Here is a 20,149-nt window from a genome sequence, read left to right on the forward strand (position 1 = left end):
CGTGTCACGATTTCACTTTCTTCAGTTTTTCTTGCTTTTCTTGCTGTTTAAACTTGCTTGTGAACTCAAAATATCATGAATAAACACTAAAAATTACATGATGACAAGATGTCATCACTAGACACGACTTTATATGCATGTGGTACCAATCACCTTTACTTGATACAACTGTATCATAATCACCGTTGTTGAATACATGGTATTCTAATCACCGTCGTTGGATACAAAGTATCCTAATCAGCGTCGTTGGATATAAATATCCTACTTATGAATGCATGAACATATGACTCAATAAACGCATACGTACATACACCAAATTACCAACATAAACACCATCATTTTTCATACATGCAGTCACCATCAATTAACCGTCATTTTGGCATGTAAGAATTCACCATCATAAGTAAATCATCATCATTAGAATCATCATCATAATCATCATCAACAACAATCACCTCAAAGAATCAACAAAGTTTCAAAATCACATTTTGAATAAAAACGGACAACTATCCATATCATGACATTCATCATATTAAACACCCAATCATCAATGATTTATTCTTATTATATCATATCATCATAAGCATAAAGCCAATTGCAAGTTATTCGAACATAAAGCCTCACTTTAACAAAGTTCGTCTATTTTCATAACTTTCATCATTTTCTAAGTAATTAATCAAAGACAAGGCATACATGTTCAAACACATCAACAAAGTATATCCACATACCACATATAATCACAGTAGCATATACATGTCCACTTTACAAGACAATTCCGATTAATTCCAAAATTTACCTAAGTTCGTCTCATTTTACCATTTTCCAAAAGAATTCCATTTCCAAGGCAAAACCAAGTTTAAAGCTCACACACACCTTTCAAAATCATTTAATAGTCATTGTTACAGAAAACAAATCATACCCCTGCCATTTTCCTTAAGAAAAATGACTTTCGGAAAATTTCATGTTCTTGAACATTTTTCAAATAGTTTTCAATTCGATTCACAAAACCAAAATCAATTCAATTCATTTGATGATTCCAAAGATTTAGAAAGCATAACAACAGTTAAATACATCAAAAGATTTATTTCGGAATGTTTGGATCGACCCCCAAGTGTCCGGAACGTCCAAAATATGGGTGACTGCCCTGAGCAACTCGCCATGGCTAGGTCCAGCTCGCCAGGAGAGCTGCACCAGAGAGGTCAGGCCAATTTTTGGGTTTTCCTCTCTGGTCCCAAATTCGTCCCCCAAACTTGTTTATTAGTTATCATACATCCAAAGGCAATCAAAACAACAATAAACATGGAATCATAACCTCAATTCACATCAAAATCATCACCTAGTTCATTTTTCTCCAAAAGTTCATAGTTTTTCAATTTTCATTCAAACTTCACAAACAACCACACTAATTCAAACCCCATGAACATACAAACATAAATAATCATTCATGAAGTGAATTTAAACATGTTCCATCATTAATCACTCACCAATTCGTGGTTTTACACTTAATTAAGCAAAAATCACCAAAACAACTGATCACCGACTATGAGTTTAAGCAGATAAACATACCAGTTTCATGAAAGTTAACATGCCCATAATTATACATGAATTAAGAGCACGAAATTCATTATAAAAAATCACAAAAAGTCATAATTCACAATAATCACTTATGACCCATACTTGAAAAGATGGAATTAGAGCTTAATTGATGAAAAGAATCTATCCGCCTTACCTTTAGGTCTTGAAACCACTAGCCTAAGCTTCAATATCCCCTCTAGCTCTCAAACCCCAAGCTTTCTCTAGCTTTCTCTTCTTGTCTCTTCTCCAAGTCTTGTGGTCTACTTTCTCTCTCTACCTCTTTAAGTTTGTGAAATGAAATGAGTGAATAGTTTAACCTAGTTTTCTCATAAGAGTTATGAATATATAATCCTCTTAATTGGGCTCAATTACTACTCACCATAATGGACTTATAACTCTTATTAATAGTTTCTCAAAAGTTTCTACTCATTAATCTGCTAAAACATCGAATAATTACCACCTCTAAATAATTACCCCAACACACTAGTAACTTAGTAAAAATAACCATTCTTACCAAAATACCAAAATAACATTCTTAAATAAAATTACTAATTTACCCATAATCGCCAAAAGGCCAAAATACCCCTTAGTCTAAAAATGACTAAAATACCCTTCTAGGCTCAAAAATCCTCTAATCCCGAATTAAATACACACAAAGAAAATTAAGCACATACAAACACACAATAAATAATTAAAATAATTATAGTTAAAAACGGGTTGTTACATATCGTATCTTGAATTTTAAAAAAAATTGTATCGTTGTATCAGTGTCGTATTGTATATGTATCGTATCAAGTATCTGAGCTTCATAGTTGGAAAACGTTACTCATGTGTGGAACTTGATATTTAGTGGTTGACAATGCTTCATCCGCAATCCACTAAATACAAGCATATAGGTTATTGTGTGAGGTACAATTTTACATACCATCCACCACAACGGTCCTAACAGTCCTAATCAATTGCAATGTACCCAGAGTATCCTTAGTGTGCTCCTCCTCATTTTGAATCTCCGCATTTGTCGGTCTAGGTGGTTCTCCCTTGACTGGGGGCACTACCTTTGGATGAGATACCCGATAGAACCCAGAAATGTAACCCGATACGGATTTCCAGGGTGTCTCCACCAATAGACCCAATAGACCCCACTCTGCCTCAAGTATAATGTGCAGGAAAAAAATCCTATAAACTCTAGTCTACATGAAAGACATTAATATCCTCCATAGAGGAAGGATGTCTCATAATGGTTTGAACATGGCCATATTGCCTCATCATTTTCCCTAGAAAGTTGCAATAAATCTTCCCTCGACGACAATTTATTCATCCTAGCAACATTTTCCAAATTTATTGCTTTGGTGTGATGTTCCTCGAATATTTCTTTAGCTATCCAAATGAAATGTGAGCACCCTTCATTTTATTGCACTCAGGAGCAGCAAAAGCATGGCCCACACAAAGAAAATTAGACACAAGAGCAGCACCTTTCTCTTGGGAGATTTTAGCCAGATGGTCGACCAACTTACCATGAATAAGTATGTGAAAAAGATATGACACATCATCCAGCGTGATGGTAATCTCACCAACTGAAAAGTGAAAGTTATTGGTTTTCGGATGTCACTGCCCAGTCAAATTCATACACAGGCTTGAATTAACATTACTGAATAGTGTAGCAAGAAGAGGGCGAACACCAAAAATATCCACGACATTTCAAAACCAATCCAGATGATGTGATGGGCGTGGCAATTCAATTATGTTCTTGCCTCGGATGATGCATCAAAGGGATTACTCGCGTCCCTGAAAAACAAAAAACAGTTAAATAAATATAACTCATAAAAAAATTTACTTAAAAAAAAAAAAAAAAAAAAAGACCAAGATATTGAAAGTAATTGTATTTACTTCTCCCATCCTAATCCTAGCGGCAATATGTGAAGGGAAATCGTATAGTAAATCATAATATATGTAGTTGACAAAACAAAAATAATTTCATTTTTAATGGATTTTTATGAATGAACACGGTTAGGGAACAAAGTATTACCTCTTGTACTGGTTCCTTTGATGTCAAATTCAATGACGATCACAAGCACCACTCGATTCGCAGTACCTCTACTCAGTCCACACGAACACATTCCTTCTATCACAATGTTAGCTACTTAAGAATAAAGGCTTAGAGAGGGGGTGTTTTATTTTATGGAAAGAACAATTGTTGTATTATAATTGGGTGTAATCAAATATTTTTGGGGTGTGACTAGAAAAAGTCTTGTTCTTATTTTATGGTTGTTTTTTACCTCCTTTTTTTTTGTATTCAAACAATTAATTATAAATAAATATTTTATATAAAAATAAAATTAAGGGATAAATTTTATTAATACATGGTTATTAATGATCATTTTATAACATTGTCATTTGCTTCTTGCGATAATCCGGCTATACTCATACAAAGAGGGAAAAATAACGACCATATTACTTACGAATAAAAAAAGGTTAAAATGCACTTTTGACCTCCAAACCTTTAAAGTCTAGTGATTTTGGCCTCGTTATTTTAAAAACTTCACTTTTAACCCCATAACTTTAGTACTTTTTGCATAATTGTTCCCCCTCCCCCTTTTATGTTGACTCAGTCAGTCGACTCTGATGTAGACAAACATTCTTAAGTATCAAATGCCACCAATGTTTTTTAATATTATAGGGTGTCCTGTGAATACTACTATCACTCACAAATTGTATTCAAATAAAAATAGGTGAAAAACAAGAAAGAGAACAGGGACTAAGTTAAAACTTCCTCAAGAGTACGAGAACCAAAAATTAGGCATTCCTAATTTGTTCTTTACAAAACTCTCCAGAATAGACAATTGGAGCTCATACCAAACAACTAAATGATCTAGATTAAGCTGTATATTATCTACCATGTCTGCATATTGGTTTCCTTTCCTATGCACATGGGAGACAAAAAAAATCATATTAGCAGTTAGCATCCTACAGTTAATTCAATGGTTTCTAAGGTGTAAAGGAATTATAGTAGCATTCTTAAAAGCATGCACCACCAAAGTTGAATCATTTTTTATCCACAAATCATATCAATTATTGTTATATGCTATTTCAACTGCTCTTAAAGTCCCTTAGATCTCTTCATGAAAAACATTTCCCTTGTTAGTAATCTCATCAAAGCAGCAAATGAAGTCTGCATCTTGATTTCTAAAAATGCCTCCACATGAGAAGTTATTGGAAGTAGATGATTCATTTGTATTACATTTCAACCAGCCATTTCAACCAGCCAGTGATAGGAGGAAGCCAAGGAACCTCTTTGATTATTTAAGGATTAGGAGGGTGAATATTCACATTAAACTTTTTCAAAATGATATTGACAATGAAGGAGATGATATTGCATTATAATGATTACCTAAAAAAGATACATTTGCAAAATTGCAACAATGGAAGAAATTAGGGCTTTCCAATGAATTTTCTTGTCTTGCTCTAGTTTTCGGCAAACAAAACAACATTCAAAATATTTACCATTTCATCATTATTTTTTATTTCATCACTTTCCATATGTTTCTCTTCTCCTTTTTTCTACCATTTATTTCCATGGGTGTCAGTTGCTCTCTTCTTCCTGTTTCTCTGTTTATCTTTTTTCTACGCGGACGTTTGGGTTAAAGTGTGTTGTCTGACTCAAGAGATAGTATTGAGGAAACAATTAATATGAAGAACTTGAATGTACTCCCAAATACTTTGATCATGACATGTTGTATTATTTTTAATTCTTTTTACAAGATCAATATTTTTAATTAAATGCATTTGATATTGGAAGGGTTAATATTTTAAGAAAAATGCTAACTAGTGCCCCAGAGGCACTAGTTAAGAAAATAAATATAGTATGAATATCTTAGAACTTATGCAGTAAAAAAAAATTAAAATGTAAAACATGATATTTTCAATGTAAATATTTTTTTTTCAAGTAGTGTTACGGGGTACTAGTTAACATGCCACATATTTTAAATGAACAATGTAGTTGGAATTAAAGAACCCTACTAGATATAGGAAGCTTTCAAAGAATCTTAGCACAGTCGTCAAAGGAAAAAAAAAAATAGTAGTACTACTTATTAAGCTAAAGGCTGAACTCCAGGTTGTTTGATTTTCTCTTTTTGAAAATAAATGATTTGACCTTCTCTTAACTAAGCGCCTGCGTATGATTTATTCTTTAAACATACCTTTCAAGCAAGGTTTTTTGTTTTGTTTTGTTTTGATATAATATAAGCATATACCTTTCAAGGTTTAATAAAAGTACTATTTGTAAAAAAAAATGTTTAATGAAAGTACTAGTATATTTATTTATTTATTTGACAGAAGCACTAGTATATTTATATTTTTATAATAATAATAATAATAATAATAATAATAATAATAATAATAATAATAATAATAATAATAATAATAATAATAATAATAATAATAATAATAAATAAAATAATCCTCTAACCCCTAAAAAAAATCCTCTCACGAATATGTTCTGTGATTTAATTTATCACATTATGTTTTGTAATAATCTTCATTTAATTTATCATATTATGTTTTGTAATAATTTTTTAAGAAGCCAAATTAGTCTACCATCATTAGTATTAGAGTGAATCGAATATGATATTTTAAAAGGAGTACATTCAAAAAAATTTCCAACTATACGCTAATGGTTATTAATATTAACATCTGAATCTTTTGATTGACATGTTACAATTTTAAAGAAAAAATTACTCTTATCACATCATGTTTTACCAATATATTATCAAAATATCATTTCTCTAAATCATTGATTTATTCTGAAGTACTATATGATAAGTTTATAGCTGAGTCAAGGAGGATGTGGTAATGAATAAAATTGAAAGGTGGTTGATAGTAGATCGAAGTGATGATCGAGTTTGCTAGATGATTCTAAATTAAGAATATGTCATTGCAAAAAACCTGAATTAAGAATAATACTCCATCCGTTTCAAAATATAAGCAAAATTTACTTTTTATGGACCACATATATCATTAAATGAATGAACCTAAAAAGTGAATTTTGCTTATATTTTGAAACGGAGGGAGTATATAGTTAACGTAAGAAAATGTTTACATCAGTAGGCAGCAAATATATTTTGAGATGAAATTGAATTGACTTTGGCAACGGCCACCAACTTCAAATAACGGTTGCCAAAAAGGAGGGATAGTGGTTAAGTCAAATCTCCAATTGAAAAATTCTCCTTTGAGCATTCCGTCCAAATAAAAGAAAAAACTTCTTTGAGTACAAATTCAACATAATTTATTTTGATTTACATATTTTCATTCATATAATTTTTTTAATGAAATTATTTTATGAATAATTAATTAACACTTGTTTCAGTCAATGTTCATGTTCCCTGATTTAATGCCGGTTTAACACTCGTGCAAATCATCTTCTCGAAATTTTAGGTTAAGTATATGTAGGTCATGTTTAACAATTCAGAGAGAAAGGTTATTAATTTTCTCAAACTTTTTGACACATTCGTGCTTACTAGTAATTTTACCATTCCTCCTTGTAATAATCAAAGGTCTAATACTAACATTTATTACTCCCAAGAAAAATATTGATATTTTTATTTTTCATGTTTTGACTGTTGGTATCTGTATTTTAAAAATGACTACATGAAGTTTAATTCAAACAAAGCAAAAATAATTTTATATAATCTATGACTTTTAATTTTTACTCCCTCCGTTTCAAAATACAAGCAAAATTCATTTTTTAGGTTCATTCATTTAATGATGTATGTGGTCCATATTATGTACCACATACATCATTAAATGAATGAACCTAAAAAGTAAATTTTGTTTATATTTTGAAACGGAGGGAGTATGAACTTTATAAATTGAGTTAGTAATAAGAGGTGAAATAAAAATATTTCAGTCTTTGTATAAACAATATTTCCATCAATCTAATTTATAATGTAGTAAAAAATCTGACAATTTTAATTTTTATGAATTTCATAAAGTGAGTTACTAATAAGAGGTTAAAAAAAAAAGATTTCAGTTTATATATAGCAATATTTCCATCAACTAATTTCATAATGTTGTAAAGAAAATTGACCAAATAATTTATAATATACCAAATTTAAATATAGCTACATCCAAAACTTCAAAAAAAAAAGGTAGTTATATATCTATAAGTTATTTGATCAAAAAAATAACATCTACAAGTCATTATAAGTTGAACATTATTATAAGTACCATTAAACGTTCGATCAAAATGAAGAAAGTAGGCTCTCACAATATGAAAATCAACGTTCCAACTTAAAAATGTACTCATATTTGCTTCTAATTAATTGATGGAACCTAAGAAAAACTATCAAATTACCACCAAATTGAATTATAAGGGAAGCAATTATAAGTTATATGTTTAGGGTATGCAATTGTTGCAAGCTCTTAGTTTTTTTTTTTGAAGCATGCAAGCTCTTAGTAAGAAGTAAGAACCAACATTGGTGTTGGAGATTCTAGGGTTAGTGATTATATCTCACATCTTAATAATTATTCATCATCTTATTTTCAATTCCGTGAAATGAAAAAAAATAGCGTAAACGGTAAAAGTCCAACTTTTGAAAACGACACATTGAACCCTTTGACAAAAATAGCAAATCCTATGCAGCTAGTTTTTCACAAAACAAAGAATAAGTCCAGTCCAGCATGGCTGTGTTGTCCTATTTCCAAACCAAAAGTCTAGAAACCGGCCAAACAATTGTGAACCGACGTACACATATCATACGTGGTTAATTTATCGTAACTTAGATCCGAAATAACATCCCTAGACCCAAAAAAATAATCCGATCTAAGTGTCTGATAAACTTTTTTTCTTTCAAAAAGTTAAAATGAAATATATTACTAAATTAAAGAGTCTAACACAAGAAGTACCGCGGCAAAACTACAAAGTCAAAACAGTATTACAAGAAAGAACATGTACAAAAATAAAAACTAGAAAAGAAACAACTATTAACCTATGCACAGCATGGTGAAAAAACTAAACCACCAATCATAGTAATTAAAGGAAAGAGTAGTGAACTTCGCCTTTAACCACCTAAAAGCGAGAGACTTAACCTTATCAGCCTCTTGAAAGTGTCGGATAAACCGAAGAATGTTGAAGGAGATTTAAGAAAGAGATATTAAATTTGATCAACTAGAATATGTTATATATTCTCCTCTCTAACAATTTATCCACAACTGACATTTGTATTTATATAAAAAATAAAAAAAATAAAACTAAATCAAACTTATAAAAGATCAATTAAAATTTATAAAAGGATGGTCCCCACCTAATTTTGACCCACCGTCACAGAAGCACACATTCTCTCCTTTAAATACTTCTCTTTCTCTCTCCCTTTCTCATCATTTCCCATTCAAACCAAAACCAAAACCAAAAACAACAACATAGTTTCATATTCTAAACAACTAAAGAAGAAAAATAACCATGTCTTGCTCCGTTGCTGTGTCAAATTCAACTGTTTATTCTCTCTCCTCTTCTTGCCATTTCTCTCTCTCCAAGAGAAAGAGACCGGCTAAGCTTGATATACCTATTGCTTCTCTCAGTATTGAGCTCCAGCCAGCTGCACCGTCTCCGACGATGGCGAAGGATGTTGTTGAGGTGGAGGGAGCTGGATTTTCTGTGTACTGTAAGAAAGGAGGTAGAAAACATATGGAGGATCGTTATTCTGCTTCTGTTGATCTTCATGGTGAAATAAAACAGGTAACTTAAAAAATAATGAAATTCTGTATTGAATTTAGCAGAGACTAAAACTACATGCAGAAAAATATACATGGACCAACGTGCCATTATTTTTTAGGACGACGAAAAATAAAATTTAGTAATTGTTTAGGGACGAATAACTTATTTAACTTTTTGTTTTACCTTAAGTTCAATGTTTTTAAGTAATCATTATTTGAAGCTAAAATTTCAATGTGTGATTCTTACTTGGGTTGCACGGTATGGTTCATCACTTAGGATACTATATAGATTATATTGATTAAACAAATAAATTTGGAAAGGTCTTATTAATTGAATTTAAGGACCAATGAATGAGATAAAGTCTAACATGGTTTTTTGTGTGTGTAATTGGCACAGGCTTTTTTTGGTATATTTGATGGACATGGAGGTACAAAAGCTTCGGAATTCGCTGCGCGTAACTTGGAAAAGAATGTATTGGAAGAAGTGATAAGAAGAGATGAGAGTGATATTGAGGAAGCAGTGAAACATGGTTACCTCAAAACAGATTCAGATTTCTTAAAAGAGGATCTTAATGGTGGTTCTTGTTGTGTAACAGCATTGATTAGAAATGGTAACCTTGTTATGTCCAATGCTGGTGATTGTCGTGCTGTCATTAGCCGAGGAGGTGCTGCTGAGGCCTTAACATCTGATCACAAACCTTCGAGGAAAGACGAAAAAGAACGGATTGAGACTGAGGTAATTAATCTTGTGATGATGATAGCAATTTTCCCTTGTCTTTGATATGTAGGGCTGACTTATTTAACTTTTTTTTTCAGTTTTCTGTTGATTTCAGAATAGCTTATGAAAACCGCTCATAGCTTATATACAAACAATTTAACTTTATTTTATCTTTGATTATAAAAAAACTTATACATAAGTATTTATCATATAATTGTTTAATTAAGTTGTTTAACCAATTGATTTGAAATTTGTATTGCAGGGAGGCTATGTTGATATGTGCCGCGGTGTTTGGAGAATCCAAGGATCTCTTGCTGTTTCAAGGAGCATTGGTGATAGACACATGAAACAATATGTTATAGCAGAACCTGAGACCAAAGTTCTCAAAATTGAACCTCATCATGACTTTTTAATCTTAGCTTCAGATGGATTATGGGAAAAGGTATAGGACTGAATTCATTATTTGAAATGTTAATTAATTTTTTTCATGACATCACAGCTCAACAAAGTAACTAATTAAGTTTATCTTTTCAATCTTGTTCAGGTTAGTAATCAGGAAGCAGTAGATATTGCTGGTCCTTTTTGTGTAGGGAGCAATAGACAAGGATCCTTTCAAGCTTGTAAGAAACTTGTAGATTTATCAGTATCGCGAGGCTCTATCGATGATATAAGTGTTATGATCATCAAACTACAAAACTACGTTTGATGTTTCATTGATACAAGTACTGACAACTAACACGACACCAATAATAATTTGGTAACATTAAAATGTAGGAATGTAAATTACATGTTCAGTGCCCGACATCAATATATGTTGGACACCGAAGACGTCTTCAATCTGAGGTGTAGATGCTACGTAAATTAGGATGATAGAATGCCTTTATTTCATTCATAACATTCTGCAGTACAATTAGTCTATTGATAGGGAATGTGATAATAGTTAACAGAAAGAAAGACGGTGCCCTAAAATTAAGAGTACCTAGATATTAATTTGTATAAATATCAGAAATTTGGTGAAATTTTGTAACCTGTAGCTGAGGGGAGAATAGGATGTATAAAGTAATTCTTTTGTAAAATGATCTTGATTTAATGATAAGCATTTTTTTAGTACAAACTTATTTTGTATGTTCTTCTTTTGCGAACTGTTCAAGAAAGTGAAATGGTGGGAATATAAAATTTATATATTTGCATATAGTTTGCCAGCTTCTGAGTGTGAGTGATACTTTTTCGTCTATCACATTTTGACTCGGCAAAGCCCTTTGAATTATATATTGTTTCCATTTAGTCAACTTTGCCTACAAATGAAAAGATGGGAATATTATAGGAGTTAATGTTTGGTTTGGTAAATGAGACTGAAATAAGGTCTATCATGCAAAAGGTTGAGAATAGAACAGTTGAAAAAATTTATAAAACTATTTTTTAGGCAAAGAATTATAGAGAAAAATATCACAAGATTATTAAGACAAGGGTTAAATAAGTGTTTAGTTCATATAAATATATCGAATTTTATTTTTAATCATTATAAAAAAGTGACATGTTTTAGTTTCTATACAAAATTTCAATATGTTTAACCGTTCTAGTTAAATTTAACCTGTATTATTATCTTAATCTTTTAAATTTTTGAATGAGTTTTTGTAGATATGTTTATAACTTTATATAAAGTTCTTTGACAAAATAAACTAAGGGTTAAATATGTTTTTGGTCTCTATAAATTAAGAGTTTAACATGAAATAAATTAAATTTGAATTTTTTAAACTTCCAAAAGTTCAAGATAAAATTAAGGTTTAAATATGTTTTTGGTCTTTATAAATATACCAATTTTTTGTTTTAGTCCCCCTAAAAAATTTCCTTGACTTTTAGTCCCCCAAAAGTTTTCAATCACCACTTTTGATCTCTACTTTTAAATCAACTCATGTGTAGCCTTCATGTTTTTGAATGAAAATTTTCAGGAATGTTTAGTACTCTCTCCGTTTCAAAATACAAGTCCAATTTTTGCAATGTACACTATTCACTTGACTTACTTTGACCATACTTTTTAACTAATATATAAATACAAATATTAGCATGTAAGATGTTGTTTGATTTGTCTCGACAAATATTTTCAAAATATTAAATTTTTATAATTTTTTACTTTAGATAATTAAAGATATTAACGGTCAAAATTGTACATTGGCATATGTGAAGTGGTTGACTTGAACATGTATTTTGAAACGGAGGGAGTATATTATAATAATCTCTCCCACAAAAATTAGATTTTTTTACAAAACATGAAGTAAGTGAATTTTTAAGTGCCAAAAACATAAAACAATTTCGTCTCTAATTATGGTAAATTCATAATTTCGACCACAAAATTGTACCATATCAATCAAAAAGTTTATATATATGTTAAGTTCAACCGGTAGAGTCTAATATTAACATGTTAAATGAATATGTAAAATCGACGTAGACTCCACATAACAATTAGGTAAAAGTATAATTTGTTGGGTGAAAGATGAGGAGTTACTTTCCCGAAAAATTTAAGAAAAATCCAATATTAGAAAGCCAAATTATGTGGAGTCGTAACATTTTGAATCTTAGGTATTAGAGTGATGTGGAGTCTACGTCAAGTGTCACATCTTCATTTAACATATCACATCATGTTCTCAAAACGATTGATCTTATTAATGGAAAGATCTTTAGAGACAAAATTGATACTTGAAATCTAGGTAGTCAATCACGGATAACGACGCCACAAAGCGGTCGACCCCAAAAGTGGAATAGTGGATAACGGGATTGTTTGAATTGATTATTTTTTGAAAAAATTACATGAATAATACTCCCTCCGGTCTTATATATAAGAAAAGATTCTTTTTTTAGATACATTTAATAATTAATGTATCTAGTCTTCATTGTAAACAAGATACATTAATTATTCAATGTATCTAAAAAAAGAATCTTTTCTTATATATAGGACCGGAGGGAGTATAAAGTATTAACAGCCATATATATTTAATATAAAATTAAATAAATAACTCAAAACTCGTAAAACATTCATAAATCAAAATACAAGTTTTAATCAAAATACTCAAAATTCACAAGTCTTGGTAAAAACATTACATCCAATTTTAAATACCAACAAAAGTCAAGGATTGGCTGGAATTGCACATGGATCTTCACCGTCATGCTTTTCCTTTGGGCAGCTCTGCTCCTCTTATCATGTTGGGCGATATATTTGTTATATGAGCATAATTGAATCATTGATTAATTCTAAAATGAGAGGTGTTAATTATCAACACACTCTTTAACACGTATTAATTTTTCAACATATTTTTATTGGTTAAATTCACATGAGTTTTACCAAATTATGTGTTTCTTTTGTAAATTTGACATAACTATTGTAAATTTTAACTGATAAAAGAGAGTATGTTATCAATGTTATTCTTAAAATATATATAATAGCTTATAGTTGAGTCAAATAGGATACACCGAAAAGAATACAAATGAAAGGTGATAGTAGAAATGATGATGGAGTTATCTAACTATTATGACATCGGAAAATCAATAAATAAATGAAGAATATATTGTTCATATTGCAAAAGTCTTGATTATTTGAACAACTATTTTTGAGATAACTTATAATGCTACTAAAAATATATACAAAAGTATAGATATTGATGCGAAAACTAAAACAACACAATGAAAAATAAGAACACAATAAAAGAATGAAAAACAAAGACATGTTTTAAAAATTATCACAAAATTGTTATAAACTATCATTTTTCTTAAATAGGAATGTTAGTTAACGTTAGGAAAAATGTCTACATCAACATTCAACAACATGCAGAAGATGAGATGGATCTAAATTGACCTGGCAAACGGCCACCGGCTTCAAATAACGGCTGCTACGTACCGCCCAAAACCAAAACAGTTTCTTTATCAGTAGTATTTGCCAACAAGAAGGGATAGTGATCAAGTCAAAACTAAAAATTGAAAAATTCTCCTTGAATACACATTCATTCAACATGATTTTTTTAGATTTCTAGATTTAAATTAATTCATCTATACTTCATTTACAGTTAATTAATAACGACCACTTGTTTCAGTCAATGTTAAGCTCCATGTTTAAATGCCGGTTTAACACTTGCAGTGTAACTATATTATATTCATGCAAATCTGCTTCTCGAAATATTTGGTCGCAAAATAGAGGTTAATGAGTTGGTCATGTACTCATGTTTGGTACAATTCAGACTAGAATCTAGATAGAGAGAATGTTTTTGAAGAATAATTTTATATATTTGAGTATTTATTAAGATACAATCAATTAATTTTCTCAAACTTTTTGACACATTCTTGCTTGCTTAATTTTACCATTCCTTCTCCCTCAATATTTTTTTTACCATTCCTTCTTGTAATGATCAGTTGGTCTCACAGTATCTACTACATCATTCGCAAGAAAAATAATGATATTTTGATTTTTCTAATAAAGGGAACTTCTATGTTACATTGAGAAATTGACGTGTTTTGATATAATTTCTTTGCAAATCAATAAATTAATGATCATTTTTATGAATCAAAGAGTTATTTGTCGAATTTTGTATTTAAAAAAGATCATTTTATAAGAAAAAATATTATTTCATGTTTATATGCACTAAAAATATATTATTTCATGTTTATGTAAAAATATTCAATATTCACCATTTTATGTTTATATTTTCTAAGTAATAAAAATTTAAATTTTATTTCATTGACACTTTCAATAAATAATATGTACTATAATTTTTCAAATGATAGTGAATAATTTTTTTAAAGAATTAACTAATTTCTCTATTAATTTAAAGACCACATGTATCGGTACATGGCTAACTATGAAACTTAGATACGTAGGCTAGGGGGGATGCGGGTACGACAAGATACATATACGTGAAAATTTTAAAATTTAGAATACGATATGGCTATGATATGTTAATAAAATTTCGAAAATGCTATAAGTATTTGATAAGATATTTTCTTAAAAGCAATTTTGATATTCATGGATACATATCTAACTATTATGTGATTAAGATATACATCTCCATATGTGGATTTCCTTGTGTAACAACAGGACGCAATAACAATTTTTTGCCCGGCCGATCTTAAATGGATGGTCGAGATTGTTCATAGTTAATTTTTTAACCGTGTAATATAAATTGTCTGATATCACATTAACGGTCCAGATTGTCTACTACATGAACCATTTACAACAATCAATCTTAGTCCAACATATCCAATCCATATTTTAAGTATTCGAACTTCATAGATGCCAATTATCTAATGCCCTAAAAAAAATCTTCAATGATTATAATATTCTTTCTTGTCTTAAATATAAGAGAAGTTTTGTTCCACAAAACAAAGAATGAGTTCAGCATGGCTGTGGCCTGTGGGGTTATGCTAATTCCAATCCAAAATTCTAGAAAACCGGCCAAACCATCGTAATTACGTAGCAAATTTATCTTAACCTATCCGAAATAACAGCCCCACAAATATTCGGTCAAACTACTTAAACAACGTTTTAATAGTCAAACCCTGTCTTCTTTGAAAAATAAAAAAAGTCAAACCCTGTCTTCTCTGTAACACTACTTATACTAAATCAAAAAAAGAACATACAACATTCGAAACAACAAAAAAAAGAACAAACAAAACAAACATGTCTTGTTCCGTTGCACTTCCAAATTCTCCTATATTCTCTCTCTCTTCCTCTTCCCATTACTTCACCAAAAAATGCTCTATCATTTCTTCTTCCTCAGATTCTCTTCCAACCTCTTCTTGTTCTCCTTCACATTCCTCACCGGTTTTGAAGAAAAAGAGACCTGCTAAACTTGATATACCTGTTGCTTCTCTCATTGTTGATCTCCCTCCGGTAGTACCATCTCCGTCGGCGGCAAAGAAGGTGGTTGAGGTAGAGGGAGTTGGGTTTTCCGTGTATTGTAAGAGAGGAAGCAGGAAGCATATGGAGGATCGTTACTCTGCTTCTGTTCATCTTCATGGACAATCTAAACAGGTAACTTCAAAAATTTCAATGTTTGATTCTTAATTTGTTCATCATTTTTTATATACTATATAGATTTATCAAACAAATTTGGAAAGGTCTTATTGAATTTATGGTTAATGGGATTTACAAAATGGATGCAAGTGCAAGGACCAATATATAGTCTAAGATTTTTGTTTGTGATTGGTACAGGCTTTTTTTGGCATATTTGATGGACATGGAGGTACAAAAGCTTCGGAATTCGCGGCACATAACTTGGAAAAGAATGTATTGGAAGAAGTGATAAGAAGAGATGAGAGTGATATTGAGGAAGCAGTGAAACATGGCTACCTCAAAACAGATTCAGATTTCTTAAAAGAGGATCTTAATGGTGGTTCTTGCTGTGTAACAGCATTGATTAGAAATGGCAGTCTTGTTATGTCCAATGCCGGTGATTGTCGTGCTGTCATCAGCCGAGGAGGTGCTGCTGAGGCCTTAACATCTGATCACAAACCATCAAGGAAAGACGAAAAAGAACGCATCGAGACTGAGGTAATTAATCTTGTGATGATGATAGCAATTTTCCCTTGTCTTTGATAAGTAGGGCTTGGCTTATTTAAGTCTTTCTTCAGTTTTCTTTTGCTTTCAGAATAGCTTATGAAAACCGCTCTTAACTTTATTTTATCTTTGATTATAAAAATAGCTTATACAAGTTTTTATGCTATAACTATAAGTGTTCAATTAAGTTGTTTAACCAATTGATTTGAAATTTGTATTGTAGGGAGGCTATGTTGATATGTGCCGCGGTGTTTGGAGAATCCAAGGATCTCTTGCTGTTTCTAGGAGCATTGGTGATAGACACATGAAACAATATGTGATAGCAGAACCTGAGACCAAAGTTCTCAAAATTGAACCTCATCATGACTTTTTAATCTTAGCTTCTGATGGATTATGGGAAAAGGTATAGTACTGAATTAATGTTGAACCTCATCATGACTTTTTAATCTTAGCTTCTGATGGATTATGGGAAAAGGTATAGTACTGAATTAATGTAAATCACAATGTTAATTAAATTCTTTTTAATTATGTAACTGATTAAGTTTCTCTTTTCAATCTTGTTCAGGTTAGTAATCAGGAAGCAGTAGATATTGCTCGTCCTTTTTGTGTCGAGAGCAACAGACAAGGACCCTTTCAGGGTTGTAAGAAACTTGTAGATTTATCTGTATCGCGAGGCTCTATCGATGATATAAGTGTTATGATCATCAAACTACAAAACTACATTTGAAGTTTCATTAATACTAACATAGACAACTAACACGACACCCGTTATAATTTAGTAAAATGAAAGTGGTTGAATGTAACTACATGTTTAGTGCCCGATATCAATATATGTTGGACACCAGGGACGTCTTCAATCTGAAGTGTAGATGCTATGTAAATTAGGATGATAGGATGCATTAATTTCATTCTTAACATTCTGCAGTACAATTAGTCTGTAGATAGGGAATGTGACAATAGTTAATAGAATGAAAGACAGTGCCCTAAAATTAAGAGTACCTAGTCTGTAGTACAAAGTATTTTTTTTTATTTTTTATTTTAATTGATCTTGAGTTAATGAGAAGCATTTTTTTAGTACAAAGATATTACAGAAGTTTCAACCTAACATATTTTTATGTAAACCACCTTACCATTTTATGTTACTCTTTATGCTTCATAAGTACTATATATATGTGTATTATACTTTTTCGATTGATTCATATCCTCAATGAAGTTATAAAAAGTCTCAATAGTGTTTGTAGATAAAGTGTGATGAGTCGTTACTACACGTGCATATAAGTTATAATCTTCTAAAGATAAATAGTACCACCACTTTGGTAAAAAATGAACAAACTAGCTAGAAGAATGTCAAACATTTTTTTGGTCAAACATTTTTTTGGTTAAAAATATAACATCGTTTAAGAGGTCTTGTATGTTCTTGCCTGAATGTGTGCATAGGACTTCTTTTGTTTACGAACTGTTCATGAAAGTGAAATGGTGGGAATATAAAATTTATATATTTGCATATACTTTGCCAGCTTCTGAGTGTGAGTGATTACTTTTTCCTCTATCACATTTTGACTCGGTAAAGCCCCTTGAATGTTAGATTTTTTCCATTTAGTCAACTTATAATTAAGCTTCCAAATGAAACGATGGGAATATTATAGGAGTTCCTGTTTGGTTTGGTAAATGAGATTGAAATAAGATCCATCATGCAAAAGGTTGAGAATAGAACCGTTGAAATTTTTTATAAAACTATTTTTGTAGGCAAAGAATTAGAGAGAAAATTATCACATGATTGTCAAAATATGGGTTAAATAAGTTTTTAATCCATATACATATACCGAATTTTATTTTTAATCATCTTAAAAAAAGTGACATTTTTTGGTCACTATAAATTTTTTTAGCATGTTTTATAGTCCTTGATAATTTTTTTAATTATCCGTAATCTATTAAAATTTTAATGAGTTTTTTTTGGGTATGTTTATACCCTTGTTAAAAGTTTTCTAAACAAATTGAAATTTTAACATGAAATGAATTAAATTTGAATTTTTAAACTTCTGAAAGTTCAATATAAAATTAATAAAAATATAGACCAAGAAATCATATTTTGAGTTTATTTTCTATACAAGAACTTTTTATAATGTTCTAAATATGTCTAAAAAAATCATCCAAAAATTTAAATCTTTAAGGATAATTAAACAAAATTGTATTTAGCATGGACTAAAACTATATGTTGAAATTTGTTTTAGGGGCTAAAACAAGCCACTTTTTTTATGGGGATTAAAAACTAAATTTGATATATTTATGGAAATTAAAAACTTATGTAGCCCCTAAGACATTTCAGTTATGTTGACACCTCAAAATAGTGTAAAATAGTGTAAGATTTTAAGGGAGAGACATTTCAGTTATGTTGACATCTGATCACAAACCTTCTAGGAAAGACGAAAAAGAACGGATTGAGACTGAGGTAATTAATCTTGTGATGATGATAGCAATTTTCCCTTGTCTTTGATAAGTAGGGCTTGATTTATTTGAGTTTATCTACTTGGTAATCACTTTTGATGTCGTCCATAAGTTTTTTTCACATTTTTTTTCTTTTGTTTCCAGAATAGCTTATGAAAACCGCTCATAGCTTATATGCAAACAATTTGACTTTATATTTTGATTATAAAAATAGCTTATACATAAGTATTTATGGTAAAAGTGTTTAATTAAGTTGTTTAACCAATTGATTTGAAATTTGTATTGTAGGGAGGCTATGTCGATATGTGCCGCGGTGTTTGGAGAATCCAAGGATCTCTTGCTGTTTCAAGGAGCATTGGTGATAGACATATGAAACAATATGTGATAGCAGAACCTGAGACCAAAGTCCTCAAAATTGAACCTCATCATGACTTTTTAATTTTAGCTTCAGATGGACTATGGGAAAAGGTATAGGACTTAACCAATTAATTTCAATTCTTTCATGACATCATTGCTCAACTATAGTTTAGTTTTCACCGAGTAACTGATTAAGTTTCTCTTTTCAATCTTGTTAAGGTTAGTAATCAGGAAGCAGTAGATATAGCACATCCTTTTTGTGTAGGGAGCAACAGACAAGGATCCTTTCAGGCTTGTAAGAAACTTGTAGATTTATCTGTATCGCGAGGCTCTATCGATGATATAAGTGTTATGATCATCAAACTACAGAACTACGTTTGAAGTTTCATCAATACAAACACATACAACTAACATGACACAAGTTATAATTTGGTAAAACGAACGCGGTTGAATATAATTACATGTTCAGTACCCAATATCAATATATGTTGGACACCAAAGACGTCTTCAACCTGAAGTGTAGGTGCTGCGTAAATTCGGATGACAGAATGTCTTTATTTCGTTCATAACATTCTTGATTACAATTAGTCCGTAGATAGGGAATGTGATAATAGTTAACCGAAAGAAAGACGGTGCCCTAAAATTAAGAGTACCTAGATATTAATTTGTATAAATATCAGAAATTTGGTGAAATTTTGTAACTTGTAGCTGAGGGGAGAATAGGATGTATAAAGTAATTTTTTTGTAAAATGATGTTGATGTAATGATAAGCATTTTTTTAGTACAAAGATATTGTAGAGGTTTTG

General features: G+C 30.6%; 2 protein-coding genes across 5 annotated transcripts; both read left to right on the plus strand.

Annotated features, from left to right (window-relative positions):
- The first annotated feature begins 8,948 nt into the window (after positions 1-8,948).
- Positions 8,949-11,114, plus strand: LOC146939066 (putative protein phosphatase 2C 25). The gene is made up of 4 exons (XM_085752865.1): positions 8,949-9,304; positions 9,680-10,018; positions 10,263-10,442; positions 10,545-11,114. Exons 1-4 carry the CDS (start codon positions 9,029-9,031, stop codon positions 10,704-10,706), a joined length of 957 nt encoding a protein of 318 aa, XP_085608991.1. The 5' UTR covers positions 8,949-9,028; the 3' UTR covers positions 10,707-11,114.
- Positions 11,115-15,533: 4,419 nt separating this feature from the next.
- Positions 15,534-20,149, plus strand: LOC146939067 (putative protein phosphatase 2C 25). Of its 4 annotated transcripts, XR_015031538.1 has the most exons (6): positions 15,536-16,016; positions 16,197-16,535; positions 16,765-17,016; positions 17,107-18,990; positions 19,275-19,454; positions 19,563-20,149. XR_015031538.1 is itself a non-coding variant. In XM_085752864.1 (4 exons), exons 1-4 carry the CDS (start codon positions 15,663-15,665, stop codon positions 17,266-17,268), a joined length of 1,035 nt encoding a protein of 344 aa, XP_085608990.1. In that variant the 5' UTR covers positions 15,534-15,662; the 3' UTR covers positions 17,269-18,189. The 4 variants fall into 4 exon arrangements, 3 of the variants coding, with proteins under 3 accessions (XP_085608990.1, XP_085608989.1, XP_085608988.1); XM_085752864.1 differs by lacking the exons at positions 19,275-19,454; positions 19,563-20,149 and having other exon boundaries at positions 15,534-16,016; positions 16,765-16,944; positions 17,107-18,189; XM_085752863.1 differs by lacking the exons at positions 17,107-18,990; positions 19,275-19,454 and having other exon boundaries at positions 15,535-16,016; positions 16,765-16,944.

This window comes from Medicago sativa, chromosome 3 (genome assembly GCF_051527215.1).
Source record: "Medicago sativa cultivar Bolivia chromosome 3, Bolivia_mono, whole genome shotgun sequence".
Lineage (NCBI taxonomy): Eukaryota > Viridiplantae > Streptophyta > Magnoliopsida > Fabales > Fabaceae > Medicago > Medicago sativa.